Source organism: Colias croceus, chromosome 29 (assembly GCF_905220415.1).
Source record: "Colias croceus chromosome 29, ilColCroc2.1".
In the NCBI taxonomy this organism is placed as follows: domain Eukaryota; kingdom Metazoa; phylum Arthropoda; class Insecta; order Lepidoptera; family Pieridae; genus Colias; species Colias croceus.
In genome coordinates, this window is record NC_059565.1 from 4,636,054 (window position 1) to 4,660,909 (window position 24,856).

Sequence of the window (24,856 nt, forward strand, 5' to 3'; positions counted from 1 at the left end):
TTTTTTTTTTTATCTTATAATATTATGTATCTGTTTGAGAAATAGTTTTCTTGATATTTTTAGGTTTAGCTAAGGCAAGTTGCAGTTAAGCATTAGACATTAATATTTTATTATTATTGCATCTACCTACAATGTTTGTTCAACTTTATTTTGTTACTAGCTGTGCCGCGCGGTTTCACCGTTCCTGTTGGTCTTAGCGTGGTGATATATAGCCTATAGCCTTCCTCGATAAATAGGCCATCTAATACCGAAAGAATTTTTCAAATCGGACCAGTAGTTCCTAAGATTAGCGCGTTCAAACAAACAAACAAACTCTTCAGCTTTATAATATTAGTATAGATATGCAAGTAAATCCGTGCATATAAGGAAGTGTATATTAGAAAAATGTGTCAGCAATTTAACGATTGTTGTATGATAACTGATAATAACGTCTATTGTTATTAATCGAAGTCATGGTCTATCCGTATGCCGAATTACATTATAATCCGTTCAGCCGTTCAGGCGTGATGGTCACGAACATGCATGCTTTCACATTTTGGTATTTTTTTTCATTAGTAGGACGTGTAGTTGTTTTATTTATAAAAATTATTATTTTTTTGACTAAAAACTGATGATTTGTTTTGCTTACTGGCCAACTATTATGTTGATTAAATTTTATTGAAAATACATTGCGAATAAAAAAATTATAAAAAACGACGTGTGGCACTCGGTACTGCCGCGGTAAAGCTATTGCATACCGCCTTCAAGCCACACGACACACCTCCGCCCGTCGGAGTGGGGAGCGTGAGGTTTTTTCGTTACGGAATTTCTCGATTCGTTCCCCGCGCTCAAGGCCCGCGATAGAAGTTATGCAATAGCTTAAAAAGAGTTGTCTAGTCTCTACAAAATAACGCTTTTTTTAGCTTGGTGGTGATTTATAACATATTTTATAACTTCTTATCAGATCGATATGTTTACAAAATAATCATAGTGATCTAATTTTATTTATAGTATGAATGATTTTTATATCGAAAATTTTATCAAAATACATATACAAGTGATAACTCGTTGCAGAGATTATTCAATGTTTTAGTAGATTACTTTCAATTTTCATATGAATTGATGTTGATAAAACAAATACTAGATAAAAGAAAATATGCTCGGAATTCAGATAATCCATACTAATATTATAAATGCGAAAGTAACTCTGTCTGTCTGTCTGTTACTCAATCACGCCTAAACTACTGAACCAATTTGCTTGAAATTTGGTATGGAGATATTTTGATACCCAAGAAAGGACATAGGCTACCTTTTATTGCGAAATATGTACCACGGGCGAAGCCGGGGCGGACCAATAGTAGTAAATATGTTAATTTTCGACTTTCGATATTTCTTCATGCTACACACCAAAGTACTGAACCAGTTTAAAAAAACACATAAAATTTTCAAACGAAGTATTTATCTATTAATTTAATCCTATTTATTAAAAACTAAATAATTGAAAGCCAATGACTAAAGTAAATCACTAGCCGTCTCCTGGACTACCTTTCACTCAGTATCATATTGCTATCTCGCTCAACTGAGCTTTAGTAATGTTTAACGTTTTTATACAAGACTTGTTTTGTTTGTCTACCTATCTATACCTCCTTACAAGTAAACTAATGATATTAATTATTAAGCGGAAAGATTTTATAGTAATTTATTAAGTTTGTTACGGATAATCCCAAAAACTACTGTACCGATTTTGAACATTTTGATATAATTATTAATATAGTAGGTATGTGTATGTTTTAGTAAGGTTATTAAGATCCTAGTAAAGATAACTTTAGTAATAGATGCAAATTTTTGTGAACAAAAAGTAATTTTAGTAATAGAAAAACCAAATAGATTTTATTCTTATCTCCCATAAAGCCACAATTGATCCAATGTGAACTTAAAAACATGGTATTTAATTAAATAATTGGTCCATATCGTCTAGGCAATAAAAATAATCAATTGGTACAGGCGAAGTCGCGTGAACAAATGAATTAGGTCACTGACCAATCAGGAACGAGTATTCAATGACCAACGAAATTTTGTCATTTCGAACCCGTGACTTGCTATGTTGTTGTTTTAAAATTTATTATCCACTAGCTGCGCCCGCGGTTTTGACGCACCTGGCTCCGCTCCTGTTGGTCTTAGCGTGATGATTATCGAGAAAGGCTATAATATATCATCACGCTAAGACCAACAGGAGCGGAGCACTGCCGGTGAAACCGCGGAGCACAGCTAGTATATAATATTTATTTGCAATGTGTCACATTGGTTACGCTGCGGTTTAGAAACCTTATCGGAAAAGGAACTAGGTTCAATCGTAAACCTAGTTTGATCGATAAAATTAACATTAACGGTATTATAGGCCCTTTTGTTACTTCAAGTGTAGTGTGAAAGAAAACGCTTTAAATTTACTAGCTTTAGACCGCGGTTTTACCCGCGTAGTATTCAAATAAATTAAATTCTGGGAGTTCAATCTTTCTCGAAATCTACGCTAGCTCTTAGAAAAACAGAATGAAAATCTGTTCAGGAATTTGACAGTTGGTGCCTTTCGTGTGCCTTTAGTTCAACCAATTATAATGCGATTTAATTTTTTGTTAAAATAATTAATTTTATCTATCTAAATTCTAGTGTCAGTCATGTAGCCTCCTCCTCGAAAAGGACTAGACCGAATTTCATAAAATATTCTATATTTTCAGTTAAGGCCTAAAAATAAACAATAAAACGTCGTAAAATGTTTTTGGCATCAATTAATGAGGCCTTGCTTTGTCATTAAAAACACAATAACAAATATTCCTTTGATTTCATAGCCGGGGGTGAACGCACCCCAATCAATGGGTGCTAGGCGACGGCGTAACAACAGTGTGACGTCACCAATTGCGATCAATTTTCAGGTTGTTGAAAGGAAAAAAAAAATGGCGCCAGATATGTGACGTTTGAAAAAAAATGTTTGGCGCGTAAATTGATAACCTACCATAGATTTATAAAAAAAAACTGCTTACCTACCCATATTGTGTCAGCAAAAAAAAGTAAATTAATAACCTACCATCGATTTATTAAAAAGAAAACAGCTTACCTACCCATATTGTGCCAGAAATACGTGACAAATAAGTTTGGGCGCGTAATGTTTTAATTGGAATCTTCACAAAGGTTCTAAAAATACAGTAAGAACAACTTTGAAGACATAATTTCATACAAAAAAGCCTCACATATTATGTGAAAACTGAAAATAGTGTCACTAACACGATGACCTCTTAAGTTAAATACACACATGCTTAACCTATGTTATAAATGGATTTAAGTAGCTTATAGCGTAGAGTATTTTATTTCAGAGCTTTTTTCTGTACCTATATTTTAGTTAAAAATTTTGTAGATAAATTCAAGATACCCAACATACAAGAAATATTTATTTTTAATCTACCCACATTACCTATATGGGTTTTCTCGCGAGTTGCAACTTGTATAACTAATTAATTTTTATAGTAGGACCTTGCCTGCAAAACAAAATTTCACCAAAATCGGTTCAGTAGGTACCTACATGCGAGAGACAATAGGTACATTTATTATAATGTATCGATATTTATAAGATTTATTTATTAAGTAGCTCAGTTAATTGAATTACGTAATACATCAACCGCATGATACAGAAAATTTTAACAATACATTTCATTAATATGACAGCTTAATTAAGATTGGTAATTAATTTCGTTAATTTATTGGAATCTCTTTTGATATCACATGAATGTATAATTTGATTTTATTGTAGTTATTGAAATGTGTCTTTGTTTTAATTTAATCGTGTGGAATTACGACTATAAATCACAACATAGTATAAAACAAAGTCGCTTTTTCTGTCCCTATGTCCCTTTGTATGCTTAAATCTTTAAAACTACGCAACGGATTTTGATGCGGATTTTATACGGTATGCCACCCATCCAAAATCCAACCGCGCGAAACGCAGCTTAACCAACAACAAAAAACCGGAAAAGTATAGAGAGTAGAGTGCTCCTTCTGCGGGACAGACTATTTCGGTATGCCCGCCGGATGCGCCGGCGCATTGTACGGTGCGCAAAACAGATTCACACGCTTTTTATTTTTATTTCAATTTATTTGCATTATATATTAATTAACGTTAACGTTATATTAATTAATGATTGATAAAGGAGAGAGAGTATATTATGTTAATTAGAAAATAATTTATTTAATGATTACTTCCATGCAAACGTAATAAATGTATTAAAAAGAGACGTGTCAGAAGTGAAACTTCTTTTGCAAATTCACAGATACCAAAATCGTTGCCTCACTAAATGATGATAAGGTATTGCCATGACGCGGCCTTGAAATTATACCCAAAAGAAGTTTCACTTCAAAATGAATGAAATTATGAATCGCGTACTAACTTTTCAATTAGTAATGACTTAGTCTAAAGAATGATATAGACACAAAACATGATCCATACTTAATATTATAAATGTGAAAGTAACTCGTGTCTGTCTGTTACTCAATCACGCCTTAACTACTTAACCAATTTGCATGAAATTTGGTATGGAGATATTTTGATACCCAAGAAAGGACATAGGATAGGTTTTATCCCGGAAATCCCACGGGAACGGGAACTATGCGGGTTTTCCTTTGACTGCGCGGGCGAAGCTGCGGGTGGAAAGCTAGTATTTTATATAATTTCTTATTAGCGTTTAACAATAGGCAAATGAATAAAACAATAATTATAATAACATTCCTTTTATCAAAGTACGCACGAGGAATCCTATGAAGCTTTTTCATAACAATGCTCTCGTATAAAATAAAACACATGAAAATATACAACATTTTGATTGATTATTATCAGAATTGATATTGTTATATTATTTATAGATAATTGTATTAATTTTGGGTAGCATAGACAATTCAAACTGAAACTCAAACATTTATTTATTCAATTAGACTTATTATAGAAGCACTTTTGAAAGAAATGACTTAAACAAAAAGTCACGATTTCCTCATGAACTTTACATACAACTATATTTTTTGGCTTTTTTTTTGGTTTATAGTATACATATAATATCAATTTCATAAATGCGAAAGCCTATCTGTTTCGCTTTCACGTCTGAATTACAGCATCGATTTGGATAAAGTTTGGTATAAAAATAGTTGAAAGTTAGGGTCAAGCATAGGTTACCTTTTTTCAAAATTTGCTAAGCTTGTTTTTGCTCGCAGTTTTACCGTATTAATTTAAACTCAAAACTCAAACATTTATTTATTCAATTAGACTTCATCTAGAAGCACATTTGAATCGTCATAACATTGTTTTACCATAGGTACCAACGATTCGCAAAGCAGTATCTATGGAGAAGAACCGGCAAGAACTTCGTATTTTGAAAATGATTATAAACTGACTGTGCTCCGCGGTTTCACCCGCATTGCTCCGCTCCTGTTGGCCTTAGCGTGATGATATTAGATATATAGCCTAGCCTTCCTCGATAAATGGGCTATCTAACACCGAAAGAATTTTTAAATCGGACCCGTAGTTCCTGAGAATAGCGCGTTCAAACAAACAAACAAACTCTTCAGCTTTATTATATTAGTATGGATATTTTAAAAAAATATTAATATTTTTTTGCTGACGCTACACTACATATGTGCGTGTGAACGGTAGCCACGCAGACGTACAAATAAACAAAACATGATTATTTTGATTTCGTCTGGTGAAAGTATTTAATTATTGTTCTAACTCAGCCCTATGGTACAGTGGTTACCTTGTGAATCGAAAGGTAACAAGGTTCTTTTTCCGAAGATACATTCGTCTAGAATCACCGGTAAAGAAAATTGATCGGTCAAAAAAGACTGATTTAAAACGCAATTTATTCATTACTAGATTTCCGCTTCGGCTTCGTCCGCTTTGTCTAAAACCTAATAAATGAAATACTAAAACCTTCCTCTTGAATCACTCTATCTATAGAAAAATGCGTCAAAATCCGTTGCGTAGTTTTAAAGATTTAAGCATACTTACATAGGAACAAAGAAAGCGACTTTGTTTTATACTATGTAGTGAAGATACATTATAAAAAATCGATCAGTGTAACAGGTGTGAAATGCACCTGACCCATACAGTTTTTTTTTTAATTTAGGCTTTTGTTAGGTGTGAAGAGCTTTTTTTGTATTGAGTTGTAATGTTTGTTTCTATTTTTGTAGAGCTGCAAAAGTATTAGGTACTATTATGTACCTAGATTGGTGTTAAAATAATTCAAATTAGAGTTTTTATGTTAGTTAAAATGTTCAAATTTTAACAAAGTAGAAAGGCTTATTACTAAAACAAACACAAAATTCAACCAACGCCGCCTATAAATCAAAAGTACACTATTAATATCTTCAAAAAACCAACCTCCGACTAGTGCAACGGTCAAAATTCATTGGACACATCGCATAATCAAAAAAAAAATCTTATAAACCTCTTTTGTTACAGGACCCAGCGTGAAGCCAGTTCGAAACTCGTTTAAGGATTAAAAAAAAAAACAACGCTCGTCTAGTAATGCTAGTAGGGTTATCTGTGTAAAGTACGTAAGCAAGATGGCCGCGTTTCCCGCGCTTTTTGGACTGCTCTTCGCGTCGCTTGTGACAGGTGAGTTTTTTTTTTGTTTACGGCCAGTTTTTAGGCTGAGGCGTTATAGAGAATCCTAAGTATATTTTAATGGTCGACTTTCTAAATACGTTCTTAGAATATTAGCTGTAGTTATGTACAATTTTTAGACGAATAATGAGGTAAAATGTTGTACAAAATCAACAAAAAACTATCTTTTTTGAAATGAAAAAAAATATATATATATATATGCAAGTGATTGATCGTATCGTCGATCTAAATAAAAAAAAAACATAATTTGACTGTACTTTACTACTTTTGTATTAAAATAGATTATGGTCTTTATTTTATAGGCTTCTTTATCCACACATCCAGGTAGATGTCTAAATCACTGTCAGTTTGACATTTACTTTTGGCGCCAATTTATACGCTGTTCGAGGCTTGGTAATAATTATAGTTGACATTTATGGTAATAGAGGAAACAATAACGTTTTGTATTATTTATTTCTGACTCATATTATGTTGTTGTTGCCTTATTCACTCCTACGTTTTTTGAAAATATTGTCTTATTCAAGTGAAACTTCTCTATCGGGATTGGAAAAAAATTTAGTGTAACATTTTTTCGTTACGCGCCATCTTTTTCTTATCCCTCCCACGCGTGATTCGACGTATTTCTGTATAGTTGCATATAGTAAATTATTTTTTGAAAAATAAGGTCATAAAGAAGTTTCACTTCTTACGTGTTTCTATTTTTTTAAATGTCTATCATACCTAATCTACGTAAATAAATTCGAACCTACATCTATAATAAGTCTATAATAAACACAACAACCAATGAACTATGGAATGCTTCCGTAAAATCAAAAGGGAACACGGTCAAAGTTATTTATACCTGCGACGGCCATGACAGTGGCGTAGGTCGGTTTGTGTATCTATTGCTGTGTTGGTTGGAGAGTCGTGAACCGATTTGGATGTGATTTTGTTGACGGATAGATCGTGGAACAAATTACCGTGTTAATGTAGTTAAATTATTGATCTAATTATGCCGATATTTTTGATGAAGTTATTTTATCTTTTTTTGTCAAATTCCATGGCTTTCTCGTGAAAGGGGAACAAACATCCTTTACAATCCTTTTTGTAAACCTAGGTCACTCCTTTCGTCCCAACTCGAAGCCTTCATAATAAAGGGGGCACTGAAAAACAGCGCTGGCAATGTTCCTGAACGTTGCAGCATATGCTGAGCTGTCTCCTTTTTGTCAGGGTCGTATGACACACCTTAATAAAAAAATACTGATTATCAATTCTATTTTCTCTACGTGCTTTTTTATGTTATTAATTTAAGTTTTATTGTTGCTATTTTCTTGTCGTGGTGCTTTCTTATTTATCTTTTACGGTTCTTTATGTTTTATGTGTGTGTGTTGTGCTGTCCTTGATAAATAAATGTTTCTTTTCTTTTTTCTTTTCTTTTCTTACAAACTTAGCGTTTAATATATCATTATTTTGTGATAGAAGTGTGAAATATAATATTTATTATATAAGAAGAGTAACCACCAAAAAGTATCTCCTCAATTTATCTGCTCGCTGCTCCAATTATGATCAGATTTTGATGATTCCTTTTTGTAAGGCAGCTCATGTCCCGTTTTAATTGTATTGCATTAATTGGTTAACCTACTACACTTAAAAAAAACAACTAAAATATGTACATGCCTAGATGATATTTTAGTTTGTTCAACGCATTTTATATTATATATGATTCTACCAACAAATAAATAACAGTTTTAACTAAAAAAATAATTATCTGTAACAAAGAAACGTATCACTTAACACGGCTACACAGACGGAAGCTATGTTTATTTGTGTATATAAATACACGCCATGTGGTAACCATGAACTTGTTTTGGGATTGTTTTTATCGACTTGAAAATATTTATTATTTATTAAACATGAAGAGAGCCGCTTTAACATCAATCTGGTTACAAATAATACTTTTTTACAAATAATTATACTGCCCACAGATACTGCCTATATACATAATTATAAAAAATATTAGACGCCGGAAAAGCAAGCTTTAAAATAAAAAAGTCATCAAAATCGGTTCACCCAGTCCAAAGTTTATAAAATAATCATTCCTGTAGAATAGAGAGAATCTATAATTTATTTATTTATTTATTTATTTATTTATATTTTAGGAGAATCTACAGCTGTATTCTTAAAAAGTAGTCACATAATATAATAATCACAATAAGCCATTTACAGATTCTCACGACTAGAATAACACAAATATGTAACAGATTCAAATGTAAGCGATTACGCACACGAATCAAATGCTTTCGAATTTACTAATACCACAGTATAAATATATAGACTGTGCTAATACTATTGTAACACTAATTAAATTACATATTAACTCGACCACCAAACTGACGAAAGAACTCATTTGCTAACTGACGCTTAATTGAGTAAGGACTGCTGCAGAATAAGTCAAAATCGAACTGATTTGATAGCTTGTTAAAGTTATTGCTTACGCGCAGAATAAACGAGTTTTGACGATAGTTAGTGCTGACTGCGGAAGTAAAGATAGGAGTATATTTACGAGATACAATTGAGGGTGTGTATAGTGAAATTTTGGCTAGTAGATCTGGGCAGTCTATTTTGTTGGATGTAATACCTAAAAGTAATAAGATATCAGCAATCTCCCGGCGATTTGTAAGAGGTAGAAAATGAAATTTGCTGCAGACCTCGAAATAATCCTCAGATTTGTACGGGACATGTAATCGGTAACATAGGAATTTCAAAAACTTCATCTGTATTCGTTCTATTCTAGTTATATATTTAAATATAAAAATGAATCGCAAAATGTGTTGGTAAGCGCATAACTCGAGAACAACTGATCCGATTTCGTTAATTCTTTTTTTATTACATTTCTTGAAGTACGAGGATGGTTCTTATGGAGAGAAAACGTAAACATGTACCACGGACGAAGCCGGGGCGGACCGCTAGTCTACATATAATAAAAATGATTCGCTATACGTGTTGGTATAGCGAACTCGAGAACGGCTGAATTGATTATAATAATATTTCTTGAAGTACGAGGATGGATCTTTTGGAGAGAAAACGTAAACATGTACCACGGGCGAAGCCGGGGCCAACGGCTAGTTTTAAATGTAAATAGATGTTTTGTTTATAATAAACAAATAGGTATATGATAAAGATAGCACAGCTCCCACGGTTCTCATTGTTATCTTCAATGAATGTTTGCAATTATGAAATATGAGATAACTTGTAGTATGAACTATACTAGATACTTGCCCCGGCTCTGTTCGGATAGAAATTTCACACTCAAACATTTATTTATTCAAGAAGAGAAGAATTAAGAATTCTTCTAGAATCACTTCGATTGGGAAAGCTGTTTCTACGGAGAAGAATCGGAAATAAACTCCGGAGTTGCTCTTTTAAAATCATATTCATCATTTTATTAGTAGAGCCAATTTTTAACATTCGTTATTACACGCTTTATATATTAGCTTCACCTGTATGTTTGTTTGTAACCGACTTCTTTGGGCGCGATTTTGACCCACTTTAAACGGCCAGATTTCGTTCAAACTTTGTAGATTTATTGAGGACCGATGACAATACACTAATTTGATAAAATTTTCTATTTTTTAGTTCGGTTTTCTATAAAAAGCGTGTTTTTAGTTTTTTTAAACTATTATTTTACATATTTTGATCAACTCTAACAAGTTTAGTAGCTAATGTAAAACATAAAAAATAATGTTCATTCTAAAATATGCCTTTTGTTGATAATTCTTTAAAGTTTAGAGCTAAAAAATATTAAGTGTAAAGCCCATTTAATAATTAAAGAACAAACGGATTGCCAAACATAATCTATACTAATATTATAAAGCTGAAGAGTTTGCTTGTTTGTTTGAACGCGCTTATCTCAGGAACTACTATCCGATTTGAAAAATTCTTTCGGTGTTAGAAAGCCCATTTATCGAGGAAGGCTATATAGGCTATAAATCATCTCGCTGAGACCAACAGGAGCGGAGCACTGCGGGTAAAACCGCGAAGCACAGCTAATAAATTATATACAATTTGAAAAAATATTTTGTTTTGTTGAAACTCCATTTGTATCCGTAACTGTTCAAAAATTCAAATCCTATATAAAAAGCTACGTATATTATATATCCGGAACTACATAATATATAACCGTTATAAAATACTTAATGATGCTACACTAGTCATTCAGCCATGACGAACGTGGGTTATGTAAGATGGAACTGAGTCATCGATTTTTATTCCATACGAGCTGTGCCCCGCGGTTTTAGCCGCATTGCTCCGCTCCTGTTGGTCTTAGCGTGATGATATATAGAATATAGCCTTCCTCAATAAACAGCCTAATTAGCACTGAAATAATTTTTTAAATCGGACCAGTAGTTTTTGAGCTAAGCGCGTTCAAGAAATATCTTTATAATATTAGGTATAGGTAGGTACTGTAATAATCGACTTCCCCAAAAGGTGATTCACGTAAAGCTATTTTGCGGTCAACTTTCGACTTATGTATGAATCAGCCAATCGATACAGATTTAATGAGATTTCGCCATTTTAGTAGATGGAAAAATCTCTATTGGTTAGCGGTTAGAATTACGAAAGGGAACCTAGGTATAGTAATAGTAAAAAACCGGTCAAGTGCGAGTCGGACTCGCGCACGAAGGGTTCCGTATCTATAATAGAAAATCACGTTTTTTGTAGGTAATGTTGAGCAAAATACGAAAATTTATTTATTGTATGGGGTACCCCTTAATATATATTTTTTTAATTTTAAGTATTTGTTGTTATAGCAGCAACGGAAAGACATATAATTTGTGAAAATTTCAGCTTTCTAGCTATCGGTATATGAGATACAGCTCCTGGAGACAGACAGACAGACAATAGAGTAATACCGTTTACCCTTTGGGTACGGAACCCTAAAAAGAGTGAACCAGACAGACGATTAAATAGTTTCATAAAATAATAATAAGAATAAGTTAACGGTTGATTTCACAGTTAACCTACTGCGCAAAAGTGTGTAATGTTTTCACTTTCACGGTTCGTTTATGATATACTTTAACCCCTGTTGTTAACCGTTTGCTAGTAAAGTAATTTCACGCATCAGTTTGTCTTGTAAAACCTATGCAATGGCTGACATGTTTAAGATTCTATCTATCGAGAAGTTTTAATAAAAACTGTTCAGTAATTTAGAAACAAACATACCTAGGTGCTTCTTAATTTATGTATGTTAAATACAAATAAGCTAAGAATAATTCTTTACTTAATATTATAAAGTAGAAAAGTTTGCTTGTTTGTATGCTTGAACGCGCTAATCTCAGGAACAACGTGTTTGAAAAAAATCACGGTTATATATCATCACGCTAAGACCAGTAGGAGCGGCACGGCGGAACACAGTGGAGTTTAGTCGGTAGGTCCCTGCACTCAGCAGGGTGAGTCTGACATAACCCAGGGCTCTTTCCCCGAGTGCCCTGGGTATGCCTAAATGCATTCTCCACTATAAAAAAATAAAGGAGCGGTACATAATATTACCAAATTATCTATCTGTAAATTTAAATTCAGATAGAACCTATAAGAATAGATATTAGAAGATAATATAAACGCAAACAACGTCACACTACAAAGCTAGTTCATTAAAATAAAGTGTTGTTATAAATTCAACACCAACGCGAAAGTGTCTATTTTCGTAACACTTCTATACATATAATAAATCTGTAGAAGGGTCAATTCTGTACATTGAAAATATTGAAAAAATAACTAGCAGGGGGTGTTACTGGATCGATACCAAACCCAAATATGTGATTAAAAAAATTTTTGTCTGTCTGTCTGTCTGTCTGTCTGTCTGTCTGTCTGTCTGTATGTGAAGACATCACGTGAAAACTACCGGTTCGATTTCGATGAAACTTGGTATAATTATACCTTATTATCCTAGGCGTAAAATAGGATACTTTTTATCCTGGAAAAATACGTAGAAAAAAAATTAATCTCAATTTTTCAGTTATCCATAGACGTTGTTCTGTAGTGGGTACCGCGAACACACGTTGCGTATTATTATAGACCTAGCCGTATTTGGGTCCAATAGATATTTATAAGATGTCATTGTCCGAGTTACTCAAAATGGAGAAATAAACCATCCACGCAAAGACCGACATCCGCGCGGACGGAGTCGCGGGCGGAAGCTAGTAGTAAATATAAATAATGTGGCCATTATTACGCGAATTTTTGAGTTATTTTAGAAGTTGCGAAAAGCTTCTTTCGTTTTCCTTCATAAATATAACATGGAAAATGTTAACGTTTTAGTGGCTTGTTTAAGAATATTTAGTTTAAAAAAGGTACCTACAGAGTCAATTTGAAGTTTGTAGGTATTTAGTTAAAAAAGAGCAACTATGGAGTTTCTTGCCGGTTCTTCTCCATAGATACTGATTTCCGAATCTATCTATAAACTATCTCTGTGTCAAATTTCATCCTGATCCGAACAGCTGTTTTCGCGTGAAAAATTTACAAACATGTAACGAACTCTCACTTTTTAACCGACTTCAAAAAAAGGAGGAGGTTATCAATTCGGCCGGTATGTTTTTTTTTATTTTTATGTATGCACACCGATTACTCCGAGGTTTCTGAACCGATTTACGTGATTCTTTTTTTGTTCGATGCGGGATGATGTCGAATTGGTCCCATAAAAATTTTATTCGGATAGGCCCAGTAGTTTTTATTTTATGAGTATTTTTGTCTGTATTTGTAAATGTTGCAAGTGCAAGTTTGAAGTCGGTTGTTTTTAACGTAGTTATTACTTGTATAACATCAGTAAGTGTTCATTAGAATATTTATAAATCTAACAAAAACTTAAAGTTAACTCTGATGAGATTGTCCAAAAACTGATTTTAAAGTGAACTTTGAAAAGGGTTTGTAACAATTGAAGGTCACTGACACCTCGTGCATTCACCCAGACAGTGCTAAAAGTGAAAAACTAAGCTAAAGTCTAGACGAAAACCCACAGTTATTTGAAATTACTTTCTTCATGTATATAAATAACTAGCTTACCGCCCGCGGCTTCGCCCGCTTTGTCTAAAACCTAATAAATTATATACTAGAACCTTCCTCTAGAATCACTCTATCTATTGAAAAAAAACCGCATCAAAATCCGTTGCGTAGTTTAAAGATTTAAGCATACAAAGGGACAGAAAAAGCGACTTTGTTTTATACTATGCAGTGAAGTGGTAATGTTTGTAAGCTTGTAGGGGTGATCTCTGGAGCTGTTGAACTGATTTTGATTAATTATTTACCACAAGATAGCTAAGCCTTTACCTAGACTATTAAATGTTATTCTTGTCTTCAATATAAGTTAAGCAGATGTAGCCTATAATAGGTGTTAGGTGTTTATTACAAACTAGCAGTGCCGCGTGGTTTCACCCGCGTGGCTCCGCTCCTGTTGCTCTTAGCGTGATAATATATACTGTACTACCTATATTACTCGTGGATAATGTAGCTTTCGAATGGTGAAAGAATTTTTAAAATCGGTCCAGTAGTTTATGAGCCTATTCATTACAATCAAACAAACAAACAAAGTGTTCCTCTTTATAATATTAGTGTAGACAAACAAAAAATGGAATCTTTCCCTTTAAAATATAAATTAAAATTTTAGGATACCTATATCTTTATACTAATATCAAAAAATGCATTTCAAAAACACTAACCTCATTTTCCAAACTTGGGTAAATCATATCTGCAATGAATACAATTGCCAACACAATATACAAAACAGCTATACATACAGCGATGCAACTTTCCCTTGCAACAAGTTTAACGAGTTTAACCTAAGGAGTTTAACTCTCACTGCGCAAAACTTGTAATTGCTTAATAATGTGCATTATTTATTTGAAAGTATGTTTGTTGTATGGTTTATCGATAAGTATTGACATTATTATGTAAGAAGAAAACCGAGAAAAAAAATATTCTCAAACTAATAAAAATCTACGTTATTTCTGAGTAATATCTCAGTAAAATAGTGTTTATTTTTCACACTCAAATGTTTTGTATTCATGTAAATTCATCAATACTAGCTGTGCTATGCGGTTTTACCCGCATTGCTCCGCTCCTGTTGGTCTTAGCGTGATTATTATGTTTCTCTTCTCCATAATACTCGGGTACCACCAGAAGGATGGTACCCGGATCTTTGGAAGGCTTACGTGGGGACACGGATCCAACACGCAGAGGCCCTTTCGAGACTTTTAATGTGTTGTGGGACACCAGCCGCAGCCTGTCCATGACTGCACTATAGAAATACAGCCCTAGGCAGTCCGCGGCCGATGTAGGACTATTGCAGGGTATGGAAATTTAATAATTGGGCTATGGATTGGGATGCTAAATGGACTGGTACTGGGGACTATGGGAAACTATGGCACCTGCCTTTCTACTAAATGAAAGTAAGCAATGTGATTATATTATATTCGTTTTTAAAACCGAACCTAAAAATATTTTTATGTACCTAATTTTCAATCTTACTAACATTTTGTTTTCTTTGAAAAATTAACTTTATATTCATAAAAAAATTGAGATTTTTTTTATTAAACCGATGGTAAAGAATAAAAAACATAAACACTACAGGATAAATTAGTTATAAGTACTATAAATAAACATTGCGAATACCAAAATACTAGAGTACTAAAATATATTAAGTCGACCTTGATCATTCAATAGACGGTCGTTCACACTAAAGTGCAATGCACTATCTCTACTAAGAGGTTATATAATATTGATAAGTATAGGGAAAACGGGTGTAGTTGTTTTGATGGATTTTCAATTACTAGGTGTTAAGAAATACAAAAAAAATAATCTACGGATTTACTAATTGCAAATTAACCAACTTTACCCATCTATACTAATATTTTATAGCTGAAGAGTTTGTTTGTTTGAACGCGCTAATCTCAGGAACTGGTCCGATTTGAAAAATTATTTCGGTGTTATATAGCCCATTTATCGAGGAAGGCTATTGGCTATATATCATCACGCTACGACCAACAGGAGCGGAGCAATGGGGGTAAAGCCGCGGGGCACAGCTAGCTAACATTAGTTTTATGAGCATGTATTTCGATTTCATTTCATACGTAATGTTCTAACCTTCTTTACTCATCATCATCATCATTGTCAGCCTACACTCGTCCACTGCTGGACATAGGCCTCAGTCAAAATACATAAGTAAGTCTTCTTTACTCAAGTCGATTTAAAATCGATACTTATTTAGGCAATACGTGTGGTATCTAATTAAAAACATTGCATTGGTCGCAAATTTTAAACATCTGTTTTTATTAAACATGGCGACATATTCAGCATTCCATGATATATTGTTATCTTTATTTTGAGCGTCGTAGCATATAACTACTCACAAATATTATAAATGCGAAATTTTGTATTTTTGGTCTTTTGTTACTGCTTCACGCAACAACTGCTGAACCGATTTTCATGAAATTTGGCACAAAAAACTTCTAATAGTTTTTATCCTGAGAATACCACGGACTGACGGACGGACGGAACTGGAACTATGCGGGCGAAAAGCTAGCATACGTAATCGTACCGAGGCGAGCATAAACTTTCTTCTTTCGTTTCAGACATCATTTACATTTATATTACATTTCAGGCATTTTTTTTAAAAAGCATATTAGATGAGTGAGATTGTCAATTATAAGGAGAGTGAACAGGTACATTCTAGGGAAGCACGCTCCATCTTAGGCCACATCTCAGTTTACCATCAGGCGAGATCGTGGCCAAGCGCTCCCCTATCGCAGCAAAAAAAATATTTATTTGAAATTTTATCCGGATCGGTGCGGTGTTTAACCGTGAAAGCGGACAGACAGATTGTCGCATTTATTTTTATTCTATGGATACTAATTATATTTTGTATGTATATGATATAAAATATTTATCTAGTAAAAAACAAATTTTATAAACAAAATTCACAACTTGGATCTTGTTAAACTCCATTTTCTTGCATCCAATTAAATTACGCTGAGGTTAAGTTTGAAGTTTGTGAAGAAAATTTCATATCAAAGACTATGATAATTTCTTTAATGTTTTCATTATAAACTAGCTGGTTCACGCAGCTTTGTCTGTTTTCAAAAGAAATATTTTCGAACAAGTTTGAATTTTTTTATGTATCGTGTCACGTGTGTTATATTATGGCCTATGTTATGTACAGTAAGGTAAGGTACCATGTAAACTATAAACTGTTTAAAAAAATGCTTATTAAGATAATAGTCCCTTAGCCCAAAAATAGGCAATAACATCTACAAACCTATATATTTGTAAAAAAAAACATATTGAATACATTTGTCACATAAAACATTAATTATTGACATAGTTGACCCATACCCCACACGGGGCAAAAGTAAAAAATATGTCCAAAAACTTCGTCAAAAATGATATTATGTAAGTACCATATTTGTAATTATATCATAATGTTGTAAAAATATCTATCATGATACATTTGTCCTCTTAATTGTCCCAACATATTTAAACTATGCCCCATTATGGGCCAAGGGACGTTAATTACATAAAAGGTAGAACAGAAACAGTATTATTTCACGTATTCTGTCATAAACAAGAGAAAACCGACATAAAGGAGTCGTCGGACTGAGACGAGTACTAAAAGCCCTCGCATTGTTACAAAGAGTGACTTTAGAACATACGACACGATATCGTATCCGAATATCATAAACATTGGTTTCAAAATCGTATTTCTACACGGTAACATGTATTTGAAATTATTTTGCTAATTAAAAATAAGGTAAAAAAATCGTTATTTGTGAAGAGCCTTTTCATAAAACTACGATATAAATCTGTAAGACACAAAGATGTCATGGCAAAGTACCTTCCAGTGTTCAAATTATGTAGTAATTGCTAATTATTATTTAAATCGAGTTATCTGTTAGTGTTGTTGTATTTGAATAATGTATGTGTTATGATTATCTCTAAATTACAAGATAGGTTGCTTTAAGATCGTCGTATTAGAAAGTAATTTGCTTCCAAAGCTAACCTTTTATCTAGCTATAGGCTACAACTTTAGGCTATAAAATTTAAAAACCTAAAATACAAAGAAGATGTTATTATCTATGTACCACAGAGCAAAGGAAGCAGCTAAAGCTAAAGTCGTACCTATAGGAAACGACACGATAATTATTCAATACGACAAATCGTATCGTGACATCTAAACGTGAGTTTATCATCGGAACCGTAATGACAGTGTCGCTTTGTGTACATTGTATTAACGCGAACTTAACCGACTGCGGAAAGCGGGCAATTGCTTTGTGGCATTTATTATGGAATGAGTTTTAAAGAGTTTTAATGTTATTTTGATCCTTGTACCTAAAAGTAAAATAATTTGTTATAAGTAATTTATTTTGTGATATAAGTATCGGTCTCGACGTTGATATATAAGCCTATACTCTATAGCCTTCCTCGATAAATGGGATATCTAAACCCGAAATAATTTTTCAAATCCGACCAGTAGCCAGTAGTTCCTGAGATAAGCGCGTTCAAACAAACACACTCTTCAGCTTTATATATTAGTACTAGCGGTCCGCCCCGGCTTCGCCCGTGGTACATATGAAAAATTGATGTTGGCCGATTCTCAGACTTATCCGATATGCACAGAAAATTTCATGAGAATCGGTCCAGCCGTTTCGGAGGAGTATGCAGACTAACATTGTGACACGAGAATTTTATATATTTTATTTATTTATTTATTTTTTATTTATTTTTATTTATTTGATTTATTTCAGATAATTGCATCCATATAATTGTTAGTATCTTTTTACCTTAAAAACTATGTTAGTATCAAATTACACAAATAATTATTAACACTACTATTTTAAATCATAATGTGCTTGAGACATGGATTTTAATCCAATGTCTCAAGACATTGCTTTCCCATTTGTCTACGAAGACAGCTAGGATGCTGCTGGACGATTGCCGGACACGGTGCATCATGGATGCCGCTCTTTTTCGCATGATTGCGTGGAATCCGTCAGTGCGCGCCTCCGCAAACATTCCTGACGCACTGCAGTATCTCGGCAACCCCAGCAACATTCTAAACATATTATTATACTGAACCCGGAGGGTATTGATCGCCCTCTGAGTGTAGCTAACCCATAGGCTGCACGTGTAAAAGGACTGGCAGAACGCTTTAAACAAACTCACCTTTACTTCGCGAGAGCAGCGTGCAAACCTACGGGCCAGCATGTTACCCCTGACGGCCAGCGCCCTCCTCTCCCTCTCAATGTCGGCGTCATCCACGAGTTCGTCCGTGACCCAGTGGCCCAGATACTTGTATTGAGAGACCCTCTGTAATGGTGTATTGTCGAGAAACACCGGCGGGACTGAGTCAACTTTAAAACCACGCGATTGAAACACTAAAAGGTTACTCTTCTTTACATTATATCTGAGCCCGTGGGCCACGGCAAAATCTTCACATTTTTCTAAGAGCTTTCGTAATGCACTGATTGACGGAGCCAACAAAACCATGTCGTCCGCGTAACTTAAGTTGTTGACAAATTTACCGTCAATGGAGCAGCCGACACCAGTTCTATTGAGCCCACCAATCAGCTCGTCCACATAAAAGTTAAAGAGCCGAGGAGACGTCAACCCCCCCTGTCTCACTCCGCACTCCAACCCGTACGGTTCAGAGAACACATTATTCCACCTCACCGAATTAATCTGGTGGCCATACCAATACCCAAAAACACCAATTAACTCCTCTGGAAGCTCCGTTTTATTCCTTAACTTCTGCCAAAGGAGATCATACGACACCATCTCAAAGGCCTTTGATAGATCAAGAAAACAGGCATATACGGGGGTTTTCCTCTTAGTGTAGTATTGGACCGTTTGCTTAAGACAAAAAACAGCAGTTTCGGTAGACGAACCAGCTCTAAAGCCAAACTGCGCCTCGTCCAACTCTAGGTGTTTGCATAAATATCTGTCCAGCAAACCGTCCAACACTTTCGCTAATATCGTGGCCAGCGAGATGGGTCTATAGTTCGACTTATCCGAAGAGTCGCCTGTTTTATTTTTAAGTATTGGCACGACCACAGTTTTAATACAATCTTTCGGCAAATATGAGTGCCTAATGCACGGCAAATATATAAGAGCACAGAAAATTTCATGAGAATCGGTCCAGCCGTTACGGAGGAGTATGCAGACTAACATTGTGACACGAGAATTTTATATATAAGATGATGATGATAAAAGCTATGTATAGGGCTTCATTAGGGCAAAGGGTCACTGCCTTATCCCCATAAGGTCCAAACATAAGCTAAACAATAGATGATTAATTCAACCGCGAATGGAAGACAATGGATGTAAAAATAATTATTTACAAAACGGCTTACTAAATACTATCAAACGTATATACGTACATAATATTATGTACAATGTACATAAATAATATGTTTTATATACTAGCGGTTTTACCCATGAACAAAACTGGAAACAAAAACATCCATCTCCTATGGCCTGTATGTATTAATAACTAGATACATAAATAAATCAGAGTCGCTTTCTCTGTCCCTATGTGTGCTTCAATCTTAATAACTATGCAACAGATTTTGTTGCGGTTTTTTATAATTTAAGTAGCGTGATTGAAGAGGAAGGTTTTAATATATCTTTTACTGGGTTTAGATAAAACTATGGAGTTTCTTGTCGATTCTTCTCCATAGATACTGCTTTCCGAATCGGTGGTAAATGTTAAAAATACTTACCTAAGTAATGAGTAATGACGATTCGAAAGTGCTACTAAATAGTAGTCTAATTGAATAAATGAATGTTTGAGTTTGAGTTTGAGTTTGCGGGCATAGCCGCAGGCGGAAAGCTAGTTAAATATGTATAAAGCATGCATGCATTTGGAAAAAACCTATGCTTGAATGTTCACATATTTTCATTACATGTATACATCCAAAAGGGTGCTATGGTTTATTCGTGAAAGAGGAACAGACAGAAAGATTGCATTTATAATATTAGTTAATTATTTATTTATATGTAATATTTAATTTAAATTTACATTGTTACAGGTAATAATTCAATTTATTGGAAGAATTCAGTCTGCGTAGTTTCGTATGTATCTATACTAATATTATAAAGCTGAAGAGTGTGTTTGTTTGTTTGAACGCGCTAATCTCGGGAACTACTGGTCCGATTTGAAAAATTCTTTCAGTGTTAGATAGCCCATTTATCGAGGAAGGTTATAGGCAATATATCATCACGCTACGACCAACAGGGGTGGAGCCACGGGGGTGAAACCGCGCGGAGCAGCTAGTATCTATATAAACCTAATAATATAATACATTATACATAATATCATCAATTTAAAGTACGATATGAAAAACACAAAGATGTTTGTTGCTATTTTACGCAGTAACTACTGAATCGATTTAGCTCAAATTTTGCATACAGATAGATAAATTGGAATAACATTTTCTTATTTGCCTACGATATTCTAAATCTAGATATAACTAAGTTTCTATTTGCCTAGGACATAAAAATCCTTGGTTTTCTAAAGAATAGGGTCTTGTTTAAATTTTACATGAATATTCATAGACACGCCTTGAAGAAATTTTTAAAAGAGAACTTGTTACTTTTTCGAAATAATATCCCTTGATATTATTAAATTATTTTAATGAAGGTTTTGTTATATACTATAGTTTAGTTGGTGGTTTCACTTGATTAGATTTTGGGTGTCTATTAGACGAAATACTTAAAATTTTAAACAGTATTTATAAGAACACAATGTAATAATGTATCCTATATTATAACGTGAAGTGTTGTTTGTTTGTACGAGCTTACCTTAGGAAATGCTGGTACGAATTTATTAAGTTCAGCAATGAAAAAAATTATAATATTTTCGTTTTGCGAGGAGACTACATTACGTTGGTAACTACTGCTACTGCTCTGTTTAGTAAAATTGAAAATCCATCAAAATCGGTCAAGCTGTTTCGGAGTTTTGTTAAACTCCGTGTGACATTTTTTTTTAAGTATAAGCAGATGTAAACTCAAAATTATATTTATTATACAGTATAATAACTTTAAAGCGAAAATAATAAATAACTACATTCCACCCTTCGTTCCGCGCCACCGGTGTATCCGGTACAGGTGTTTTTATGGACATACTAAATAACTAATTGCCCTAAATTTACGTGCAGAGGTTGTCAAGGTTTCGTTTTATAAAATTATTATTATAGTGAATCAATTGAAATAATATTTGGGATGGTATAAAGATGATTTTAACGAAAAAAAAAATTTAACGATTATGTAAGACTAAGAATTGTTCTTAAATATTTAAGTTATTGACCAAAGAAAGAATTTATCTGAAAAAAATGCAAATAAAAAAAACATTCAATACGTTGTGGTAAGGACTCGAATTTATTATCGACTAGCTTCCGCCCGCGACTCCGTCCCCGCGGATGTCGGTCTTATGATCGGATCTCGGTCGGATGGTTTATTTCTCCATTTTGAGTAACTCTGAAAATGACATCTTATAAATATCTATTGGACCCAAATACGGCTAGACCTATAATAATACGCAACGTGTGTTCGCGGTTCTACGGAACAACGTCTATGGATAAAACTGAAAAATGAAGATTAATTTTTTTTCTACGTATTTTTCCAGGATAAAAGTATCCTATTTTACGCCCAGGATAATAAGGTATAATTATACCAAATTTCATCGAAATCGAACCGTTAGTTTTCACGTGATGTCTTCACATACAGACAGACAGACAGACAGACAAAAATTTATTTAATCACATATTTGGGTTTGGTATCGAGCCAGTAACACCACCTGCTATTTATTTTTTCAATACTTTCAATGTACAGAATTGACCCTTCTACAGATTTATTACATGTATAGATATAGATATAGATACGTCAGGGCTTCGAGAACCTTGCTAAGTTTATATTATGTTCATTTAGAATTGAATGTAGTAAGTAATGTAATTTTATTTGAAATTACTTTTTTAAGACGTGCAATTAAAATATGAATTTTAAATTTATCCGCTCATGTTGATTTATCACCAATGATGATGAGGAACACGAACGAACCCGCGGGCACGAGCTAGTGTATGTAAATGCTCCAATAGATAACAATGCGTCGCTAACGGCCGGATGTAACGGTCGACACGCGCCAATGAGCGCCATTTTGTATTGTTTAAATCATCTTTTTTGGACAGCGTGGATTAGGCGGTATGTACACTATCATGCTATTACCTGACGAACCTGCGGGTAAAAGTATGTATGTAGGTAGCTTATGTGTTCTGACACATAAGCTACTTAAATAGCGAGCGAGCGAAAAAACTTTATATTGTCGATTAAAACGTAAAACGTCTCGAAACGTTACGAAAACATATTTGCTGTACGAATAAATATTATGTTTAAAAAAGTTTAACTTTTAATAAATTTCAATTTGAGACACTAAGAGGATCCTGTATTTCCCCAATACATTAGATTCAGTTACATACATTTTCCGATATTTAATAGATTGCGTAGCCATCTTATCAATTTCAATTCATCTTAATCACATACGTTCTTAGTTTCTTACAACCAAAAATATTACACGATGACAGCTGTCAATCGAACCTCATCTATAATCTATAGTCTGTACACAAAAGCGCGGGAGTACTGACAAGTGACAAGTGACAGGTGACAGGTGACAGCTGTCAAGTGTGCAATCAATATGGCGGCCATTAGCGAGGTTGGTAGGGCGTGACGTCACCCGGTGAGGGATAAGGGCAAAATAATGTTCAAAATGTAGGTTTTAACAGGTATAAAAACGAAATAAGTTAAATTAAAACAATGATATAGTAAAAATTCTACATACCTACCCAATTAAAGCTACTAATATATAAAATGTCTCCTTGTCAAATGTGTTGAAAGTTGTCATATTGTTTAACAAACAACAAAGTTTCCTCTCAGACGTAAAATTTCACCCAAACACTAAGTTATTCAGCTTGAAATATAACAGGGTCGTTGCCACGTCTCGAGTAAGCTCTAGACAGCTTGTTAGCTCTGCATTATCTAGTTATTAGGAACAAGCGGGTTTGCTTGTAGTTTTATAAGTAGATGTACGAGAAGGTATATTTAGTTAACAATTTGTAAACGAGCTATGTATGTAGCTGTATGTTATCCATTAGATGAAATTAGGTGCAATAGTATTTGATTTCATCGCGAACAAATAGACAGACGCGACAGATATTTTTGTTTCATAATATTATGTAATGATACTGTGCCCCGCGGTTTCACCCGGGAACAAAATATAGGCGAAGCCCTATGTCAATTGTTTTGGGGTAGAATTTCGAAAGAAAAATGCCGTTATAATTTAAAATATTTCCATATAACTAAGTAAAGATCTAAAATAACAAATTAATAACATTTCAAAAGAACTTACAATAATAGAAACGAAAATGACTTTACTCGTAAGCTCTCTGTCAAACTTATAAGCTCGAATATTACTTCACTTGGCTTTCCAATGGATTTGGAAAGCTATTGAAACTTTAGTGATGTGCTGTGCGTGTCGATAAAAGTATTTTTATTACACTTAACTCAATTAAATGATGATTTATTAACAAAATAGTTTAACGGTTTAAAAATATTTATATGTGAGCTTTAAGCAACTATTGCAACCTTTTGTACTATGAATCTTCCACTGGCTATGATTTTTATCATATATTTTTTTATCATATCTATTTTTAGTGACACAACACAGTAAAATATTAAGTATTTACTATGTTGTGCTGCTAAAATATAAACATACAATCTTTTTTTACGATTCGATTCGAATACATGATTTGAACGCTTAAAGAAAATATTCCACAGATATCTAGATCTATCCAAGTAAAATACTAGAAATAGTATCGATGATTACACACATCACTACACGACAAGTATCTATTTTCTCACGGCAACCTGTCTTAACGGAATGGCCATTTATAATTTGCGATTTCCACAAACTGGTCCCGTTTTATTGAATTAGTAAACTATGCTAATTTATAATTAACTGAGTGGATATCCATTGAACGGTATGTGACTATGTGATACTTGTTTGTATTTATTTCTCTTAACGTCGTAGTAATATTATGTCCTACTAATAAATCTGAAGAGCTGTTTGTTTAAACGTGCCAATCAAAAGAACTGCTGTTACCATTTGGAAAATTCGTTCAGTGTTACAAAGCCCATTTATCGAAG

The 24,856-nt window shown here is 33.7% G+C and overlaps 1 protein-coding gene across 4 annotated transcripts in view; it reads left to right on the forward strand.

Moving 5' to 3' along the window:
• LOC123704466 (fasciclin-3) overlaps positions 1–24,856 on the forward strand; it is a 94,247-nt gene that overhangs the window by 16,429 nt on the left and 52,962 nt on the right. For all 4 annotated transcript variants that reach the window (XM_045652859.1, XM_045652860.1, XM_045652861.1 and 1 more), the window contains exon 2: positions 6,473–6,628. In XM_045652859.1, coding sequence (XP_045508815.1) covers positions 6,577–6,628 — 52 coding nt within the window. In that variant the 5' untranslated portion in view covers positions 6,473–6,576. The remainder of the gene's footprint in view (positions 1–6,472; positions 6,629–24,856) is intronic.